This window comes from Ranitomeya variabilis, chromosome 6, assembly GCF_051348905.1.
Source record: "Ranitomeya variabilis isolate aRanVar5 chromosome 6, aRanVar5.hap1, whole genome shotgun sequence".
Classification (NCBI taxonomy): domain Eukaryota; kingdom Metazoa; phylum Chordata; class Amphibia; order Anura; family Dendrobatidae; genus Ranitomeya; species Ranitomeya variabilis.
In genome coordinates, this window is record NC_135237.1 from 170,845,277 (window position 1) to 170,857,590 (window position 12,314).

Consider the following 12,314-nt stretch of genomic DNA (forward strand, 5'->3'; position numbering starts at 1 on the left):
TGCGGGCGGCTGTGCGTGGCGGTGGTGAGTGCGGGCGGCTGTGCGTGGTGGTGCCGAGAGTGCGGGCGGCTGTGCTGAGTGCGGGCGGCTGTGCTGAGTGCGGGCGGCTGTGCGTGGCGGTGCTGAGTGCGGGCGGCTGTGCTGAGTGCGGGCGGCTGTGTTGAGTGCCGGCGGCTGTGCTGAGTGCCGGCGGCTGTGCTGAGTGCGGGCGGCTGTGCGTGGCGGTGCTGAGTGCGGGCGGCTGTGCTGAGTGCGGGCGGCTGTGCGTGGCTGTGCTGAGTGCAGGCGGCTGTGCTGAGTGCGGGCGGCTGTGCTGAGTGCGGGCGGCTGTGCATGGCTGTGCTGAGTGCGGGCGGCTGTGCTGAGTGCCGGCGGCTGTGCTGAGTGCCGGCGGCTGTGCTGAGTGCCGGCGGCTGTGCGTGGCGGTGCTGAGTGCGGGTAGCTGTGCGTGGCGGTGCTGAGTGCGGGCGGCTGTGCGTGGCGGTGGTGAGTGCGGGCGGCTGTGCGTGGTGGTGCTGAGTGCGGGCGGCTGGGCGTGGCGGTGCTGAGTGCGGGCAGCTGTGCGTGGCGGTGGTGAGAGTTAGGGCGGCTGTGCGTGGCGGTGGTGAGTGCCGGCGGCTGTGCTGAGTGCCGGCGGCTGTGCTGAGTGCCGGCGGCTGTGCGTGGCGGTGCTGAGTGCCGGCGGCTGTGCGTGGCGGTGCTGAGTGCGGGCAGCAGTGCGTGGCGGTGCTGAGTGCGGGCGGCTGTGCGTGGCGGTGCTGAGTGCGGGCGGCTGTGCGTGGCGGTGGTGAGAGTGAGGGCAGCTGTGCGTGGCGGTGGTGAGAGTGAGGGCAGCTGTGCGTGGCGGTGGTGAGTGCCGGTGGCTGTGCTGCGTGCCGGCGGTGCGTGCCGGCGGCTGTGCTGAGTGCCGGCGGCTGTGCGTGGCTGTGCTGAGTGCGGGAGGCTGTGCGTGGCTGTGCTGAGCGCGGGCAGCTGTGCTGAGTGCGGGCGGCTGTGCGTGGTGGTGGTGAGTGCGGGCGGCTGTGCGTGGCGGTGGTGAGTGCGGGCAGCTGTGCGTGGCGGTGGTGAGTGCGGGCGGCTGTGCGTGGTGGTGCCGAGAGTGCGGGCGGCTGTGCGTGGCGGTGGTGAGTGCGGGCGGCTGTGCGTGGCGGTGGTGAGTGCGGGCGGCTGTGCGGGGTGGTGCTGAGAGTGCGGGCGGCTGTGCTGGGGGCCTGAGCAGGCGGGGACACCGGCGCGCTGTGGGGGTCAGGTGCCAGAGTCGCCGCTAGCTCAGGCCCCCGGCACTTGCTATATTTACCTGTCCCCCGTTCCACTGCTGCGCGCCTCTCTGTCTTCCGGGGTCCTCTGCCTGTGACTGTTCAGTCAGAGGGCGGCGCGCATTAAGCGCGTCATCACGCCCTCTGAACTGAACGTCGCAGGTGGAGGACAGAGCAGCGCGCAGCAGTGGAACGGGACAGGTAAATATACTCACCCTCCGCCTCCTGGCTCGTCCCTGCTTGTCCGTTGGAGATCGCGGTGTGCGTTCAGTGCTTACGCATACCGCGATCTCCTGGGAGCGTCACTCTGTGGGGTCCAGACTGCGCCGGCGCTTGCGCAGTCTATAAAGGATTCGGACAGAGTGACGCTCCCAGCGTTATATTATAGATATATATATATTTTTTTTTTTATTTTTTTTTTTCTCCAGAAAACTCAGCAAAAGTATTAAAACATGAAAAAATTAAATACCATATTCTTCAGACTCTAAGACGCTCCGGACCAAATTTTCAGAAGAAAAATAGGGGAAAAAAATTAATGCGTCAAATGAGGGTCCGTCTTACAGTCCAAATTATTCAGCTTACCTGGGGGGTAGGGTGTGAGAGGAAGCGCTGGAGGAGGTGTTCGGTGGTCTGGCTCATCCCAGGCTGTTGCAGCAGGCTTGGTGGTGTGGGGGCTCTGCCATTTTGTGAAAGCCCCCACACATCCATCCCTTGCTGATGCGAGGCAGGTTGGCAGATGATCGGTGGTGCGGTGGCTCCATCGGCATTTGTGGAAATCCCGGAGCCCCAACACATACATCCTGGGCTGGTGCGCAATACTTTTGCAGATGATCGGTGGTGCGGGGGCTCCGCCGGCATTTGTGGAAATCCCAGAGCCCCCGCACATCCATCCCAGACTGGTGCGCGGTACTTTTGCAGATGATCGGTGCTGCGGGGGCTCCGACGGCTTTTTGTGAATGAACGAAGCCCCCACACTTCTAGTGCAGTAATGATGAGTTGAGAATGGCCGCCGGAGAGGCGCATACGCAGAATGAGATCTCGGAAGATGAGATCTCGGGGCCAAGATCTCAGGAGATGAGATCTCGGCACCGAGATCTCATGTCCCGAGATCTCATTCTGCGCATGCGCCGCTCAGGCGGCCATTTTCATGAAGATCAACTCATCATTACAACAATGGAAGTGCAGGGGCTCCGGCCTTTCACAAAAAGCTGGCGGAGCCCCCGCACCACCGATCATCTGCAAAAGTACCGCGTACCAGCCCAGGATAGGTGTGCGGGACTCCGGGATTTCCACAAATGCCGGCGGAGCCCCTGCACCACCGATCATCTGCAAAAGTACAGCGCACCAGCCCGGGATGGATGTGCAGGGGCTCGGAGATTCCCACAAATGCCGGCGGAGCCCCCGCACCACGATCATCTGCAAAAGTGCCGCGCACCAGCTCAGGATATGTCTCCTGGTAAGTACATCCCGACCATGAGACGCACCCCCATTTCCGCAAAAACATTTTTTTGGGGAAAGTGCGTCTTATAGTCCAAAAAATACGGTAAGTAAAAAGCTAATTGTCAATGCAATTGTGCCGACCCACAAAAACATATCATCATGCAACTTTGTGACCAGAGAAGTAAAAAAAAGTATGGTTCTTTAACCCCTTTCTGATGTTGGACGGAAAAATAAAAAAAGTTATGGCTCTGGGAAGAAGGGGAGCGAAAAATGAAAACGCAAAAACGAAAAAAGCTCCGGTCATGAAGGGGTTAAGGGGTTATGTATTGATGCAGATAAACAAATTAGGTAAAAAAACACAGAGGGTTGATTTCAGGATGGAGAAAACACAGGTGGAAGTGTATTGTATATGGAATCTCTTAAAATATATATATAAAAGTGGAAAAACATTTTCCCAGTGTGTAAGTAAATTATATTACAAAAGAAAGAGCAGAAAGCAGAGAGGTAAATGGTTTAAGTCTACACACTTGGCTAGCAATTTTTTTGCACAAAAGAAACATAAATTTGAGTACAGTTAGCCATCTGTTCTCTTTTGTGTAGGTATCAAATTTGTAGTTACTGTATTTTGAAAGCAGCAGTACTGAAAAACAAGATGTCGCCTGCATTAGACTTGATAGATCTACATTGCAAGCATAAAATATATATTTCCTTACACGCAATTCCGTATAGTTTAAACCCTTAATGCCACCATAAAATGTCCTATAAATGCCTGTTCTGTTCCAGATCTAAGGATCTCGGCTTTTAGTTGAGATGAATCTGTGCTGCATTCTATGTACAGTACATGCTCAGTAGTAAAGCTTCTCCTCTACAGATTAGAGCAAAAATGCACTGATCAGGAATGCCTTCAGCCCTGCATTCATCTCAAGAACTGCTAGCGTGAACAGGAAAACAGGATTAAGGCAAGTACTTCTATAGCAAACCTAAACTTTCAATAAACTGTGCATAAATCAATAGTCCAGTGTATGTTTTCTCTGCATGCTTCATGTTTTAGTTTTCCTCTGAGCTCATGTTTGGAGAGGTTAGTGGATCTTATGCGCTTCATGCTACTATCTCTGCTAGCAGTTTCAGTTTCTTTCTGGGGTATGATTCAGGCAAAACTTGCTCCCTCCCTCTTTATAGACTGTGAAGCATCATGATGTGAAACATTTACTGAGCTGTACCCTGAGAAGCGCCTGACATTGAAAGTTTAGAGCAAAGCTATCTAATAACATATATTACAATTTTTTGTCATCATCTGTATTATTGAGTTGTGCAAAGTGTGTTTTATTTCTATCCAAAATTATACACGATTCCCTATTCTTGCAGGAATTACAATATATCTTTTTTTAAAGACAAAATTATTTTGAGAGCAAATTTATGATTACAAAATATACATATAGCTCCATTACTTTGCCAGTGACTTTGTCACAGTACCTATGATAAGAGTTGCAGACCTCTCCATTCTTTGTAAGTGGGAAAACTTGCAAAATCGGCAATGTATCAAATGCTTATTTTTCCCACTGTATATGTAACCTTATCTGAAGGCAGCATAAGGTAGTGGCAAAGACTGACTCCAGCACTCAATTTTTAGAAAATTCCTGGTTGCCTGGTGCTGGAGTCTTCATATTCAGGAGTTCAATACATTCTAAGTAATCATTATCTAATAGGAATATTATTTCTATCCTGACAAAGAAGAACTTGATTTGGACATTATGTCATTTAATGTTTTAATGCTGTAGTATTTATAAACTGTGACCACAGCAGCTACTGTACATCATAATCATCATACATCGTAATTTAAGACCTACCTGATCTATTTCCATTAACTTTGGGAATGCTCCAGGCCATTGAATGGCTACCTTCACTGTATCTGATGGAGGTGGCATTCTGACTGAGTATGTAAGAGCTGAACGCTACTCCAAGAACGCACTGAGGATCATCCACACCTAGAAATAGAGACACCAGGAAAAATATGTAAAAAAAAATAAGGTGGAACATGAAAAATTATGCAAAAGGTTAAATGTGCTTCTGTGTCACACTTAAGATAAAATCTATTACATCAACTGTCCCAAAAGAGAATAAGTATGACAGAGTGATAAACTTGCTTTACAGCTCTCTTATATAACCAGATTTCCTCTTATAATATGTCAGAAGAACAGAACTGTGATCCACCACAATAACATCTGTGACTGTTATAGCAGTCTACAAGGGTTACTGATGGGATCCAATAGCTAGTTTTAACCAAAATATGGTAAATACACCCAGAACTCCCACCCCATCACTGTACACCAGTAGCCTGGTAGGGTGTAAATATGTGCAGCCAGAACATGGTTCGGGAATACCGTATATAATAATCTTTATTTTTATTTTTATTTATTTAGCGCTAACATATTCCGCAGCGCTTTACAGGTTGCACACATTATCATCGCTGTCCCTGATGGGGCTCACAATCTATCTTCCCTATCAGTATGTCTTTGGAATGTGGGAGGAAACCGGAGAACCCGGAGGAAACCCGCGCAAACACGGGGAGAACATACAAACTCCTTGCATATGTTGTCCTTGGTGGGATTTGAACTCAGGACTCCAGCACTGCAAGGCTGCAGTGATAAGCACTCAGCCACCGTGCCGCCAGACTACGGCCAATGAACAGTGTTGGTCCCTCATGTTCCAACCCATTCTGTCAAGTGTATTCAAGTCCTGACAAACACACGTGGTGCTTAGTTTAAAGGTATGTTTCACAGTAGCGTTTTTTGCAGTATTTGTTTTTTGTTGTTTTTTTTAATAAATCAATGGTAAAAGTGAAACTACAAAAAAAGCAAAAAATCCGATTCTTCTTCTTCTTCCTGGACTGATCATTCAGTCTCAATTCATAGGAAGAATCTATCATCAGGGAACACAGGCTATCACATTAAGAGAGAAGAGATGACAATTGGAGCTAATAAGATTCTATGGAGAGGGGTGCTAAATGTAGACACAAGCATTCTGCTGCACGTTTTCCTGAAACCAGGGTACACATTCAATTGTAAAGGAGCTGTACCAGGACTTAACAAGTTCTTATAGATTTTCACACATACACAATGGGTGAAATAAATATCGAACACATCTCCAATTTTCTAAGTAAATATATTTCTAAAGGTGCTCTTTACATGAAATTCTCATCAGATGTCGGTAACAACCAATCCAGTCCACACAGGCAAAGAAATCAAACAATAGATGTCCATAAATTTAGTTATGTGTAATAAATACTTTTTCCCGGTGTCATTTCTCATTAACACACTTACTAAAATGTAATCAATACTTCGTACAAAAGCATTTATTGGTGATGACAGCTTCAAGACACCTCCTGTATTTAGAAACTAGTCGAGTGCATTGCTAAGGAGTGACTTTGGCCCATTTTTATATACAAACACTGTTCAAATCCTGAAGGTTCTGTGGCCTCTTTCTATGGCCTCTGAGCTTTAGTTCTTCCATAAATGTTCTATTAGATTCAGGTATAAGCCTTTCCTTACCATCAGGGCATCTAGTGAAGACCCGGTAGAGTTGGGGAACACTGCGGTAGACACAGTCATACTCCTCCAAGGTAAGCCCGACCAGTGGCGCAGTGGTTCCACCCCCACCAGCGTTACATTAGTATTTCACTGGCTTGTCTAAATGTTGCTGAGCAAACTTTAAATGGGCTTGAATATGGTTTTAGTTCAGCAATGAGGTGAGGTGCATACAGGTCATGAAGGTTGAGTGCATTACTTATTGTTATCTTGGAAACAATTGTGTCTTTTTCTGTAGCTCTCCACAAGTGGTCCTTGGCTCTTGGACAACTCTTCTGATAATTCTTTCCACTCCTCTGTCTGAAATCTTGCAGGGAGCATCTGGTCATGGCTGGTTTATGGTGAAATTATGTTATTTCCACTTCTGGATTATGGCCCCAACAGTGCTCACTGGAACCTTCAGGAGTTTAGAGATTCTTCGGTAAAACCAATGCCTTCAGTATGATTTGCAACAATAAGGTTGCAAAGGTCTTGAGACAGCTCACTGGTTTTACTCATCATGAGATGCTTCTTGTTTGGCACTATATAGGCCAAACAAGAAGCCAGCATTTGAACCAGCTAATATTATTTTCACTAAGTGGCAGGGATGCTTTCTAATATATTTCAGCTGGTGTTATTACTTTTCCATGGCTTTTTACACATTTCTTTCTTCATGTATTCAACACTTTTTCCCTGTGTCATTTCTCATTATTACACATAACTTAACTTATGGATATCTATGATTTGATTTACTGTATATACTCGAGTATAAGCTAAGATTTTCAGCCCAAAAAAATGAGCTGAAAGTGCCCCTCTCGGCTTATACTCGAGTCATGGTCGGCGAGGGGGTCAGCGGGTGATGGGGAGCGATGACGGTCACATACTTGCTCCTGGCGCTCCTGACGCGGTCCCTGCATGTGCCATGGTCTCCGACTCCCATAGGGGTGGAGCCGCATATTCATTACTGTAATGAGCGGTACCAGTGACCGCTGAACAGAGGAAGAAGCTGCCGGCGCCGGGAGCAGGTGAGTATTTCATATTTACCTTCCCTCGTTCCACCGCCATCCCGTCTTCTGCGTCCTCTGCAGTGACTGTTCAGGTCAGAGGGCGCGATGACATATTAGTGTGCGAGCCGCCCTCTGCCTGAACAGTCAGTGCTGAGGAGCAGCGGGCAGCGACGAGAGGTGAGTATGTCATTTTTTTTTATTGCAGCAGCAGCAGCATTACATGTGGCACATTGTTATATGGAGCATCTTATGGGGCCATAATGAACTGCATGGAGCATTATATGTGGCACATTGTTATATGGAGCATCTATGGGGCCATAATGAACTGTATGGAGCATTACATGTGGCGCATTGTTATATGGAGCATCATATGGGGCCATAATGAACTGTATGGAGCATTATATGGGGCACATTGTTATATGGAGCATCTATGGGGCCATAATGAACTGTATGGAGAATTATATGGGGCACATTTTTATATGGAGAATCTTATGGGGCCATAATCAGCATTTGTGCAGCATTATATGGGCCAAATATCCGTATGGAGAATCTTATGGGGCCATAATCAGCATTTGTGCAGCATTATACGGGGCATATTTTAATATGGAGCATCTTATGGGGCCCATCATGAACTGTATGGAGCATTATATGGGGCTCCAGATTCAATATGGATATTCAAAAACACTTAACCTACTGATGTCTCAATTAAATTTACTTTTATTGGTATCTATTTTTACTTTTGACATTTACCGGTAGCTGCTGCATTTTCCACCCTAGGCTTATACTCGAGTCAATAAGTTTTCCCAGTTTTTTGTTGCAAAATTAGGGGGGTCGGCTTATACCCGGGTCAGCTTATACTCGAGTATATACGGTACTGTATTTTTCGAATTATAATATGCACTTTTTCTCCCCAAAATTGGTGATGAAAATGATGATGCGTGTTATAGTCCGAAGGTAGCTTACCGGGAGGCTTGCCTTGTAGCGAGGTCACAGGAGGCAGGGTCGCTGCTTCAGGAGGCCGTCGCCAGGGGTGGGGCAATGCTGCAGGCTCTGGGCTCTCATAAGAGATTGACGAAGATTGAGATCTTGTCTATTATCGGCTCCTTGTATTAGTGACTCTGTTATTAGTTCTGCTATATAGTACATCTGGCATTATTTTCTACAGGAGCTTGATGGTTGTGTGAGGCTCCTGCCCTAAATGGGTATGAATTTTCTTTACTTTTGTACTTTATGTTTTTAAATGTTCTTATTCTATGTGTCGTTTTTGTATACATTAATAAAAATTGATAATTTTTCATGGTAGTCCCTGCTCTTATGCATGTTTTCTTGCTCTTGGATGCTTGTGTGTGTGTATGTGTGTGTGTGTGTGTGTACATGTGTGTGTGTACATGTGTGTGTGTACGTGTGTGTGTGTCCGTGTGTGTGTGTGTGTGTGTGTGTGTGTGTGCGTGCGTGCGTGCGTGCGTGCGTGCGTGCAAGGTTATTTGATCCAAACAGGTGCAATTTTGTTGCCTTCATAAAACTCCAAGGGATTTAAAACCAAAAATAGCCTCATTTAGTAGGGCACATACACAGTAGGTCAGTGCGGCTCACTCAGACAGATCACAGTCCATTCTCCCAAAGCAAACGTTATACACAGAAAAGGCACAATCCTACCAGTATAGGTATTCCCTTCAGCCTGAGCTCCAGTTCCAAATAGAAGTGTTCAACTCAAGGCGCAGTTTACACTGAACAGGCTGCAGCTTCCACACGATTCTCTGCATACACAGACTGCTCACCTTTCCTAGCTGACCCATGGAGTCTCCATTCAGAGAGAACCTGGCATGTCTCGCTCTCACCTACAGCTCACATTTTGGCTGGTCACTTGCCAGCAGCACACTTGACTCTGCTCTATCCAGCAAACTGACAAACACCTTGTGAACACAAGCCATGGTTCGTGAAAAGAGCCAGGCAGCTGCATCTAAAGGATGTGCAATGCTAGGATGTAACCCAGTTCCATGTGGCTTTGCCAATATGTATATTATATAATATATATACACACATATACACACACACACACACATACTTACACATATGCATAGATACATGGTCCCATCTCCCCTCGTCATCGAATCTTATTTGCCATCTCCTATCTGAGAAATTTGGTAACATATTCTCTGATGAGAGATTTTACCCATGAATTGTGACTGAAGGATCACTTCAGAATGAGAGAGAATCAGATTTCTTGGTGTGGGGGGGGGGGTTTAGCGTCACTTTAACATGTACACATTGCAAAGCTTACCCTATCTAATATACTTTAATACTGATCATAGAAGCTCCTCATCCGCACCTCTTCTGACGGTCAGACAACCCCCCTCTCTGTGTTAGCACTTAGCAAAGGGGGCTGGATACCATCCCCAGTTAATTAACTAGACCAGGCCCCTTCTAAGTGACAGCTGAAGCCGAGACACGACATTTCTTCAATGTATTTGTAAATGCACATTAGTTAGCAATGGGCAAACTGGAGTGATTTAATTTACTAGAATCCATACAAGGGTGTTCTAAGCAGCACAATATGTAAGTTTTTTGCCTAAAAGCCATTGCAAACGGAGAGACTTCCCACACCTCTTTATCCAGTAGAGCTGTACTTTTAACATTCTGAAATACATAAAACTACAATTACAGCAGTATCCAGGCTACAGACACCTGTTCTTTCCAATGGGTAAATTATGTACAGAAATCTCCATGTAGTAACACAAAAAGCAGTGTTTTAACCAACACATTATAATAGATTAATTTTGTGATAGTGATTATATTTTTGCTAGACAGGACCACATACAAATTAGTACCTAAACATTGTTATTTATAATACTGGTGACATAAAAAGCACACAGAAATAGAAACTCTTTGCTCTGTGACTTCTCACAATCATGGTATGCTTATAAAAGAATGGAGCTTTATGTAAAGCTGAATAACAAATAATTCCATGTGATTCATTGTTTCCCAATTCAGACGCTCCTCCCGATACACAATGTGTATAATGGCGCTGCTGTATTCCAGGGCATAATGCTGCTGTGAGCACATCTCTGGGCAATAACAAGAATCAGTAAAATGCTTCATTTATCACACAAGGAGTGGCATCCCCAATCTTCATTTAATAAAAGAGTTGGCAGCCCCAAACTGGTGATATTACCAATAAGATAGTCAACATTGCCAATAAGCAATGATTAAGAGCAGGTGAGGAGTATGCAGGCAGCAGTGCATGAACTGGTGTAAAAACCAATAACAGCTGCTCAGGAAGCTGTGGATGCATGTGGTGCAGTAGCCAACAAGTAGTATGCAAACATGGAAAAATATAGAAAGACAGCACTCACTGCTTCCTGTGGTGAAAAGAAATCCTCTATTTCATACGGACATCCAAAGCGTCATACGGATTGGACCCATAGAAGCGCCACACAAAACGGCCGTCGTCCTCCCATCTCCCCGCATATCTCCCCTCACATGCCGCTATGGCTGTCCGTATGAATTGAAAGGACTTCTTTTCACCACAGGAAACAGTGAGTGCTGCCTTACTATATGTATTCATGTTTGCTAATAAGTAATATCAATGTCCCCAGAAAGGGCTCAATTTTCTAACAAAACTGGAGCTTGAACTTCTGTTTTGTGGGAGGCCTGCATGCGGATCGGGACAGCACAAGCCTCTGCGACTCCTCTGGCAGATTTTCCCCTTCACTATAATCCAGCTCTGCTGCCTATTAGGGGACGACTTCTAAATTTGATTATTTAAATATTACATACAAAAAAAGTATTATGTTGCCTTAATTTATTGTAATAATCCAGGAAACTTACAGATGATATTTTATACAATGAAATAAATGGAATTTGGTGCACACATACTTGTAAAGGCAATAAGAAGCTACATACATATAATACAAAAGAGCCTGTTGCCGTTTTACAAATTTGCTCCACTGTCTGTTCTTATGCCACCTCACATGTTAAAGGGGTTGTTCAGTAAAAATAACACAGGTCAACAAAAAAAAAAATTTTTTCTGGTGTCCAAAATATTTTAATGAATTTGGGGAATTTTTGGGGTGCTGATTCTGAATATGCTATCAGTTTTGCCAGATTGGCTCAAGTTTTTGACATTTTTGGTATCTTATTTATAGCACTTGTTGGTAAATGCGACGCATCATCTCATTAATTTCTTTGGATTAGTACTTGAACTGAGCAGTTCTCAATATAGTTTTGTGTTAATTAGTGTTCTAAAAGTTTGTTCATAGCTTGATTTTTGCACTAACTTTATGTTGTTGTCTGTTTTCCAGTGAAAAGCATGAACTCATCAAGAAGAAGTTGTCTTAACGATCCAGACTCATTCTGTTACATTTGTGGTGAATACACACTGCCAAAACATAGAAGAAACATAACAGACTTCGTAAAAAAAGTGTATTTTGCCTATTTTGGGGTTATGCTTGGGGACCAAGACAAGTTTTGGGCACCACACATAGTGTGCAAAGCATGTATCGAATTATTACGAAAATGGAGCAAAGGACAAAGAAAAAGCTTCAAATTTGGTGTTCCAATGGTGTGGAGAGAGCCAAAAAATCATCATGATGACTGTTATTTCTGTGCAGTGCAAGTGCAAGGATTCAATAAGCATAAGAAACGAAAATGGGAGTAACATGGAATCTGCAAGAAGGCCTGTCCCTCATTGTGAAGATGTGCCTGTACCTGTGTTTACCATAAATAACAGTCATCATGATGATTTTTTGGCTCTCTCCACACCATTGGAACACCAAATTTGAAGCTTTTTCTTTGTCCTTTGCTCCATTTTCGTAATAATTCGATACATGCTTTGCACACTATGTGTGGTGCCCAAAACTTGTCTTGGTCCCCCCCCAAGCATAACCCCAAAATAGGCAAAATACACTTTTTTTTACGAAGTCTGTTATGTTTCTTCTATGTTTTGGCAGTGTGTATTCACCACAAATGTAACAGAATGAGTCTGGATCGTTAAGACAACTTCTTCTTGATGAGTTCATGCTTTTCACTGGAAAACAGACAACAACATA

General features: G+C 45.2%; 1 protein-coding gene across 2 annotated transcripts in view; it reads right to left on the reverse strand.

The window, feature by feature from the left end:
* The window catches only part of ELMO1 (engulfment and cell motility 1), a 522,734-nt gene that overhangs the window by 399,285 nt on the left and 111,135 nt on the right, over positions 1–12,314 (reverse strand). For both annotated transcript variants that reach the window (XM_077269247.1, XM_077269246.1), the window contains exon 2: positions 4,544–4,681. In XM_077269247.1, the coding sequence (XP_077125362.1) occupies positions 4,544–4,621 (78 nt within the window). In that variant the 5' untranslated portion in view covers positions 4,622–4,681. The remainder of the gene's footprint in view (positions 1–4,543; positions 4,682–12,314) is intronic.